The 9,974-nt window shown below is 41.3% G+C and overlaps 1 protein-coding gene across 1 annotated transcript; it reads left to right on the forward strand.

Annotated features, from left to right (window-relative positions):
- Positions 1 to 5,497: 5,497 nt before the first annotated feature.
- On the forward strand, positions 5,498 to 6,506 carry LOC135195851 (uncharacterized). The gene is made up of 2 exons (XM_064222363.1): positions 5,498 to 5,845; positions 6,264 to 6,506. The coding sequence occupies exons 1-2, from the start codon at positions 5,498 to 5,500 to the stop codon at positions 6,504 to 6,506; spliced, it is 591 nt and encodes a 196-aa protein (XP_064078433.1).
- The last annotated feature ends 3,468 nt before the right edge of the window (positions 6,507 to 9,974 follow it).

Below are 9,974 nucleotides of genomic sequence, written 5' to 3' on the forward strand. Positions count from 1 at the left end.
TATATATATATATATATATATATATATATATATATATATATATATATATATATATATATATATATATATAGTATATATATATATATATATGTATGTATATATATATATGAGTGTGTGTATGTGTGTGTGCGTATCATTTTTTTTCTGTAAATAAACCATATGTCAGGGTTTGCAAAGTGTCCATTTAAATAACTTTTTTTTATTATACACCATTATTTTCAAACCTTTTCAAGTGGTTGAAAAAATATTTACATTTACTTCCTCCTCAATCTTTCTTCAAAAAGACATTCTTTTCAGAGGTTGGGTCCTTTTCTTTAGAATCCTCTTTACTCGTGGTATTTTCTTGTATCATATTTTTCTTTGGATCTAGTAAATTAAATATTATTACAAGGTAGCAGTTTTGAGTTATGGTGATCATATTCTAGATTAATTTTATTTCGATTTTGTTTTTATATTTTAGATTCACTCTCTCTTTCAGTACACGTTTACCTGCTTAAATTCCTATCACACACACACGCACACACAACACACATATATATATACATATATATATATATATCTATATATATATCTATATATATATATATATATATATATATATATATATATATATAAATATATATATATATATATATATATATATATATATATATATATATATATATATATATATATATATAAGGAAAAATTTATGACTCGACTTGTGTGGCTTGTTTGGCAGTGGTCTGTTCTTTCAATCGAAATACCTGGGTTCGATCCTGACGTTATTCAGAAATTTATTTCTGTTCCATACGTGATTGTGTGTTGATTATATATATATTATATATATATATATATATATATAATATATATATATATATATATATATATATATAAATGATGTTTAGAAAAAGTAACCACCTCGCCCAGTCTACTTTACATTATTACTCAAATATTAACTTCTTTTTTGTTTATAATTCGTGTAATACAATCCAGACCTAAATTTGGATCTGCCATTGTCCTCTTGCATCCCTTAATACCCTCTCACAACTTACTGGCGCAGCCATTACCCAAACCCCTTGCTCCCAAAATACGCTTTTTTTAAACCAACCTGACACCAACTTTGTATGAGAGCGCAATGATGAATTATATACATCAGAGCTTTAACAGATATTGAAATTTGAACGAAACACAAATCCTCTTTGTCTTTGTCTCTTTTGCTGTTCGCTCTCATTTGCTATTTCTCCGTCATACGTTACATAAAATATTTTGAAATTATTTCTCTTTTATACGTGATTACATTTAAGCAGTTATTATTGCTTGACTATGCATATAAAAAGTTAGATAGTCATTAATTTTTTATTGCCTCATTTTGGTTTGTATTCTACTTTTAAAACACACGGTCTTAATGTTCTTAGTCTCTGGCTTAATCCTCAGATGTATTCCCATTATGATTAATAATAATAATAATAATAATAATAATAATAATAATAATAATAATAATAAAAATATGTATTTTGGTAGAAGACCCTCTTTTAGGCAAATGCTGTTAAAAAGGATGGCAGAATTAAGCGAGTTGATTTTATATATTGTTTTTTTCTATTTTCCTTACAATTCGCTTCTCAGGCTCAGCGATGTTTCTGAGTAACTGGCCAATATTCATATTGGGAATTTTCAAAAATTATAAATGCTGAAGGAATCTTTTATTAGAACAAGATATCAGGTCCAGGTCAAGCAGGGGTCGTTGTCAGTGCTGGTATTATTCCGTAGGCGTAGTCCAGTTCGGGCTGGGGGTGGGGTCGTCTTAGGTTTAAGGGCTGGTATTGGTGCTGGTATAGCTGGTATCACGTGACGTTTCGACCTTCTCGTAGGTCATCTTCTGACGAGTCGGTTGAAGTGACTGTATCAAGAACAAAAAGTTTGCGGAACGGTATTTATAGCGGCTCGGACCTAGAGTTTGCATTCTCATTGGTCGGGCCGGTCTTGGCGAAGCCGTGGATCTCGCCTCGAAGGTCTCGGGGATTCTCTCATGCAAGCGCCACAGTAGCGTGCCTGGGAATGAACGTCAGGAATTCCGTCTGCAGGAATCGTATCATCCTGTGGGGGTTCCTGCTTATCTGGCATCGTCGGGGGGGTCGCTCGCTGCTCTCCGGGCGGCGGTGGGAAGGAGAAACGTTTCTTGAGTGATATTCAGTTTGGTTTCTCCTTGCCTATATGGAGGGCTTGTAGGAGGCGCAGACGTCGGGGATCCGTTGTTTGATCGATTATGATGATATTAGGGATAATATCATTTCTTCTTATCCGTTTGTTATGAGCAGTTCCTGGCCTACCCGTGGTTGGGAATTATGGCTCCTTCTTGGGCGTTGGCAGGAGATTCGCTTGGGAGAAACGCATGGAGGTCATACCGACGTATTTGCCGAGGCATCCTCGGACGGGGCATGTGTAACGGTAGACCACACTCGTCTTCAAGGATCCTGCATTGGCGCCGAAGGATTGTTTCTCATCACCAGGCTGCTCGTCTTCTTCGTTTTATAATATATCATCTTAATATTTCCTGTCTGGGTCGGCGGGGCTGACGTTTTCCTCGATGATCTGTTTGAGGGCTTGTTCGTCCTCCTCCTTGTACCTCCGGTAATAATAATAATAATAATAATAATAATAATAATAATAATAATAATAATAATAATAGTAGTAATAGTAGTAGTAGTAGTAGTAGTAGTAGTAGTAGTAGTAATATACTGGAAACATACCCTCTTTCAAACATGTTTTATTAAAAAATAATGGCAGAAATTCTTTAAATTCTCCTAATAATTTGTCTTTCTGGCACGTTAGTATTATAAAGCAGCTGTCCAATATTTATCGAGCTGTAGGTCGTCAACGGAATTTCGGTCTGGTGTTATCAAGGACAAACTGGTTATCAGGGACAGGCTGGGGTCGTCAACCAGGTATACAGGTGTATCTCGTAGGTCGGGAACAGGCCGTAGTCGTCAGGGGTTTATCCAGTATTCCTTGTTGTTTCTATTTTTCTGGTTTTTACCTATAGGCGTCTACATGTTTCGCTACCTCGTTTGGCCATCTTCAGGATGGGATCACCGAGTGCAATGGTCTGTGTTGGATGGATTCACGCTATTTATTGCATTCGGGTGGTTTGAGGAGATGGGTACCTCACTTTTCACTGGGCAGTACCTCGCGATGTCATCAGGGGGCCTATTGCCGGTTGGCTGGCCTCTTCATGGTGATGGTCCCCTCGAAGGGGGGCGTGCTACCAGGTCGTCCTCAGGGCGAGAGCTTGAGCTTCGATCACCCTCAGGGTTACTAGGGACGTCCTCAGGATGAGAGCTAACGCTTCTGTCATCCTCAGGATTCCTCTGGTGCGATGGTCACTGTGGGGCGTTGTCTGCTGCTCTCCTGACGGTGGTGGGGAGGAGGAAGGTTTCCTGTGTGACGTTCAAACTGGGCTTCTCCCTCCTGATGTGCAGCAATTCTAAGATTTGCAACGACGTAGATCGGGTGTTTGGTCGATAACCTCGAAGTTACCGATGATGTCACCGTGACATATTTTGTTATTATGCGCAGTCCTTGCATGATTAAATATTGTTCCTTCCAGAGCGTGACAGGAGATCCTCTTGGAGAGGCGCATTCACATCATCCCAATGTAAGTTCCGAGGCATCCTCAGATTGGGCACATGTATTTGTAGATGACGTTCGTCCTCTTCAAGGGATCCTGTGACGGTGCGGGGTTATTCTTCATAATAAGGTTGCATGTTTTCTTGCTTCTATAAAATATGATCAAGTTGATCTGTTTTTTGTTGTCGGTCGGGGAAGCGTGATTCTTGATTATTTCCCGTAGGGCTCGCTTGTCTTCTTTATATCGCCGATGGAAGGATCCCATGTAGAAAAAATTAATTTTGTGCTTGGGGTCTGGGCGGGGTTCCTGTAGGTAACACTTCTCCATGCTCTTCCTAAAGACGTTCTGGATGCTGCGGTTGGTGTGTCCATTGTTTACTAGGACCTGGGCTGCACGTTCCATCTCCTTATGGGTGTCTGCCCATGTTGAACAATGGGAAAGAGCTCTCCTGATGTAGGCACTGTTGGTGGTGTCCTTATAGCGTTCAGGGCATTCACTCTCGCTGTTCAGACACATTCCCAGGTTCGTGGGCTTCGTGTAGACCCTTGTAGCGAACGCACCCTCCTTCTTTTCAACCAGGACGTCCAGGAAGGGAAGAAGGCCATCACAGCTATGTTCAATGGTAAATCGTAAACAGCTGTGGGCATGAAAGGCTTGACGTATTTCCTCGATCTCCACCATCGTTCCTGCTTGGAGGATGAAGGTGTCATCTATATAAACTTACGTATATAGAAGGCTTCCTAATGCTCCTAAAGACACGCTCCTCCACTATGCCCATATAAAAGATCGCAAACAAAAACCCCGAGGGGGGATCCCATTGCTACACCATCGATTTGTAAGTACATATGGCCATGGTGGTTAATGAAGGGAGCCTTTTTGGTGCATATTTCCAGCAGAGAGCTAAGGGCGTGCTCGGGGATATTCAGTGGGTTGGTGGATGGGTCCCTGTAGACACGTTCAAGGATCATTTCGATGGTTTCATCTACAGGAACGTTGGTAAACAGGAATCTACAACCATCGATTTGTAAGTACAATATGGCCATGGTGGTTAATGAAGGGAGCCTTTTTGTGCATATTTCCAGCAGAGAGCTAAGGGCGTGCTCGGGATATTCAGTGGGTTTGGTGGATGGGTCCCTGTAGACACGTTCAAGGATCTTTCGATGGTTTCGGGGTCTACAGGAAACTTTGTGGTAAAACAGGGAATCTACATCCATCGATGTGCCAACTACTGCCCTGCAGGGTGCACGAGATTCTTAAGGCTTGCAGGAACTCCGCAGACGACTTCAAACTATGTGTGCTGGGATGTAGTGGGTGAGAATAAACTTAAGTTGTTTAGCGAGGTGGTATGTGGGTGCTGGTATTTGGCTAATGATAGGTCTTAAAGGGTTTCCTTGTTTATGAGTTTTTACATTACCGTAGATGTACCCGAGGTTGTAGTCTCCAGAAATACTAGGGGAGGTGTAAGGTGTTAGTGGGTGCATTGATAGTTTCTATGATCCTATTGGCTTCGCGTTTAATGTCGTCTATGGGGTTCTTGGTAATGCTCGAAACTTAGTGGTATCAGCGAGGATCTTGTTGATTTTTTGTCTATACTCGGTAGTCTTGATAAGTACTAGAGCTGTGTTCTTGTCGGCTCTCCTGACGGTGATGTCTTCATTTTCTCTCAAACTTTTAGCAGCATCCCACAGACGGCGATCGACAATGTCACTTTTGTAAGTTCCTCGGTCTGTATGGGCTTCTGCTAAGAGGAGAGGTTGAAGGGCGTCAGTGGTGAGTACATTTCCAAGACTTTCTTGTTTCAGTATCGTCTCCGTAAGGTATTCTATCTCCATCCTCTTTTTGAGGGGACAGGGGCGAGAGATGAAGTGGCAATTCAGGTCTTTCTTGAGTATGTCCTCTTCTTCGCTAAACAACTTAATTCTATTCTCACCCCCTACATACCCAGCCCGCCTCCCCACCAGAAGCGCCCAGCCCACCTCCCCACCAGAGGCACCCAGCCCACCTCCCTACCATCCCTCCCCGCTAGCAGCACCCAGCCCACTACCCACTGTCCCTCTCCACCAGTGGCACCCAGCCTGCCTCCCCACCATCCCTCCCCCACCGACGGTGCCCAGACCCACCTCCCCACCATCCATCCCCACCAGCGGCGCCCAGCCCACCCCCTCACCATCCCTCCCACCGGCCGCGACCAGCCCGCCTCCCCACCGTCCTTTCCCAACCGGCGGCGCTCAGCCCACCGTCCCTCCCCTACGGTGGCGCCCAGCCCACCTCCCCTGAATGAAAGAAAGAAAGGAAGAAGAAGAAGAAAAGAGAGAGATAGAGAGAGCATCTCGTGGAGCATCTCCACGAGATGCTCTCTCTCTCTCTCTCTCTCTCTCTCCACTTAACACCTCTGCCACTGAATCCTCTGAATGCTCCTGAGGCTCCCAGGAATCCTGCGGTTTTCCTGGGCTTCCAGAAATCCTTAGATTTTCCTTTGGATTCAAGGAATCAATAAAACGCTAAGAAAACATTTTAACATTTTTATTTCTGTACAAGTTCAGTTTCTTTCAAGGTTTAACAAAGCAGTTATTTCAAAACAAACATAAAACTTTCCATACAATAAACTTTCTCCTCAGTTTACATGATGTGATTCGACTTCGTGTGGCCATCACAGGCTTCGTTCCGCCATTCCCTGAAGATGTACAGCTGTTTCTGCAGTTTACAGTGTCCTTCAGGTGTCTGTATTTCTTTTGGAGGTTCTTCAGATGCCACAGCAATTTCTCATTCGCTCCTCGCAGTTGTCGAACCTCATCTTCCAGCTGGTTCTTCCGTTCTCCCTGGGCACCGACCTTCCTCTCCAGCGAATCGAGGCAACGATCTCGTTCCTCTAGCAGGGATGTCAGCTCGTTCCTCTTGAGTTCCGCTGCTTGAACTGCACACAGGAGTCAACACTTTTCTTTCCAGAGGTCTTCCACTTCCTTCGCAGGGGCCTCTGAAGCAGTTAGATTCCTTGGTTTCTCACATGATGCATCGTTTCTCTGCCCAATTTCCTTTGTGTTGTCCTTCAGCTGCTGATTTTCTTCTGTGATCTGGAGGATCTTGTCTTCCAGCTGTCGTTTCTCCCTCTTCTCTTGATCTTTCTCCTTCTTCAGAAACAATGTTTCAACTTCCTCATGAGTGACCTGTATCACACGAGTGTGTTCTTCACTGTACCAGCGTTATGCATCTCTCCATAGTAGCCGAGCCTCTGCTGCAATTGAAGCTTATGCTGTCCTAGTTCACCCGTTGTTCTCTCTGAAAACTGGATGGTGTCTCGCAAGGCCGCAGTTCTCTCATTAAGTTCCTTTTCCTTGCTTGGTACCTCGGCCCAACCATCAGACATCCTCGGCCTCACCAGTGAATAGACCGCTACAAAAAACAAGATGGCTATTCCTCCGTTGGACTTCTCTCTTTTCCCAGAACATCTCTGGACCAAGGATTCCCAAGAACAACTGTTGCCGAGGCCAGGTAAGGCCATATTTTCTTCAAACTGGAATCGAAATCTAAAGTATGTTACTCTCCACTCTCGATTTTTCATTGATTATCTATATTTCTCGAGAGATATTTCGATTTGTCAAAATATATCAGGAAAGATTTTGAAAGTTTAAATAATGCCTTCTGTCTCTTGGTGTTATAAAATGCTGAATACTCTCTCTCTCTCTCTCCTCTCTCTCTCTCTCTCTCTCTCTCTCTCTCTCTCTGCCCCGAAGGTCGGGAATTCTTCATTTGTTCCTCATTTGCATTTAAGGCTTTGCAGGACAAGCGTATTCGTAGTGTTTAGGAATAGATGAGTTTAAAGAGAGAGAGAGAGAGAGAGAGAGAGAGAGAGAGAGAGAGAGAGACGAGAGAGAGAGATGAGAGAGAGATTTTTCAAGTGTACTGTATATTTACATATGGAATAGGAAATTTAAACTTTGTACCATAACTTTTTTTTCTGTCTATAGTGCCTTCAGTTGGGGTCTTTTGCAATATTATTCTGTGTATATATGTATATATATATATATATATATATATTCTATATATATATATATATATAGTATATATATATAATATATATATATAATATATATATATATATATATATATATATATATCTGCAAGTGTGTAATGTTAATGAATTACATACCATGTCTTGCTTGGAGACAGATTGAGCTGTAGGGGCAGCCTGCTTGAAATGAAGGAATCTGATACGTAAGCATTTTAATCTGGAGTCTGCTCGTCCTGTCGTCAAGGCACGTTGTGAGAGAAAGAGGTCAGTTTGGTACACGCCAGTGTCGGGTTGAGAAAACCCCATCTTTAAGATGGGTCCTATTCCATGATATTAGAGATGGGATTCTCTATCCTGACTGATACAATGAAACAATTGACATTTTGGGTCTGGAGTGAATTCTTAGCCAGGAGGGAAGAATGTTAACTTACTAGTTTTCTTTGTGGGCAGATTTGGGTTTTTTATCACTATGACTAATCAATCATTTTGTTCTATTTTATATTCATCTGCTTTGAGTAATAAATAGTATATTTTTGTATTTAAGTGATCTTAATAGCCTACTGACATGTTTGCAGACAGAGGGCACCATTAACAACAGGTAAGGGTTTCCAATTTGTGTAGTTTTGATAAAAGGGTGTAAAAGTGGTGGCAGGCGGTTTAAGAAGCTTTTTATATAGTTTATAACCTGTAGGTACACTAACAAAGAGACTGGTGACTAGTTAGACATAGATGTTTTTTTTTTTGTAGGAAACGGTGTTATAATCATGCCACAGGCAACTCGGGACTCTTTTTGCTGATTCAATGGGTTGGGTATTGAGAGCGATGTGCATCTCTCTGGCTCAGTCAGTCACGGCCATTTTGTGATTCTTGAAAACCAGTGTTTTCAAACGTGAAGGGAAAAAGTTTAATTTTCAACGTATTAAAGTGTTTCACGAGTATGGTAAACAGGCTACGTATATTTTCGGTGCATATACGAATTTGGTTTCCAGTCATATGAAGATGTGAGTGTATTTTCAAGCTTTCTTTCCTATTTTCTCCTTTTTATCTTTTATTTTTTATTTTTTGTTGTTTTTTTGTTGTTTGTATTTTTTTTTGTTTGTGACGAATTTACTCGAGGGGGCATGTTTGTTTTGATGTCTCTCAAAATTCAACAGACATGGTAATGTTGTGAGCACGGCTTTTTGTTGCAAGTCATACCCTGAGAGAGAGAGAGAGAGAGAGAGAGAGAGAGAGAGAGAGAGAAAAGGAGGCGAGGGTTGGTGTGTGTGTCTGGTGTCGCCAGGTTGGATTGCTTAGTAAGCGCTTTGCATTTTTTTTTTCTTTTTTCTTTTTCTATCCCCTCCCTGATTTTTTTTTTTTTCTTCGCTTTCGGTAGGATGATATACTGGGTGCAGGGCGCGTTTGCTTTTTGTTATCCATTATTGGTTGAAAATTTGTATTGATTTTTCTGGATTTGGTTTTGTGTATATAAATACTTTGATCTTATTGAGATCGGGGAATCTTATAGAACAAAAGAGCTTTCGGAAAGAGAGAAAGATGGTGAATACTAAGAGTACCACAACGGTGCTACATCACGTAACGAATGTGAGTGCGGGCGTGAGTCCTTTCAGAGGGATGGTAGATGGCATTCTATCACAACCTGTACAAATTTTCATTGAAGGGGTGAATAATTATTTAGCCTGAAAGAATATAACAGATGATATAGAGGCATTTAGAGAGGCGAAAGCTTTGCTAGATTTCAATAGAGGAGATCTCTCCCACCGTTGCAGGAGTTTCCAATTTACAAAATGTCGTACTTGGACGGATTTGCAAGCATTTTTGAAAACAGCTTATGGCTCAAAGGAACAGGGAGATATGGTGAGGGACCTTCGGGGTCTTTATAAACTACAGAAGGGCACTAATAGCTTCACAGAACATAGTTCAAAACTTTTTGACGCCGTGGCGGGGATTGGGTAGGAAAATTGAAAACATCTAAATGGGTTACAGGGGATGATCTCTGTTTGGAGAACATTCATAAACTGATCTATTTTTCCCTGCTCTTGCACGATGTACCGGATGCGATAGTGAATAGCTTTGATGAAAAGATTGAACCTACTTCAGACGAAGAATTACTTTATGTCCAAATTGAGAAACATATGTCTAAATGTCCCACTGTAGATAGTACAATTTTTAATGGGACAGGCCCGAGGAATAGAGTGCAAAGAGACACAGAATATTCTTCTCCCCGTCTGTGTGCAAAAGTTGAATATAACAAAAGATCGATCGATCAAAAGCAACAGCAGTTGCACTGTTTCAACTGCAATAAGCCAGGGCATCCAAAGAAATTGTGTAGGGTTAAATATTGTTGAATGTGTAAGA

This window comes from Macrobrachium nipponense, chromosome 17 (genome assembly GCF_015104395.2).
Source record: "Macrobrachium nipponense isolate FS-2020 chromosome 17, ASM1510439v2, whole genome shotgun sequence".
In the NCBI taxonomy this organism is placed as follows: Eukaryota; Metazoa; Arthropoda; class Malacostraca; order Decapoda; family Palaemonidae; genus Macrobrachium; species Macrobrachium nipponense.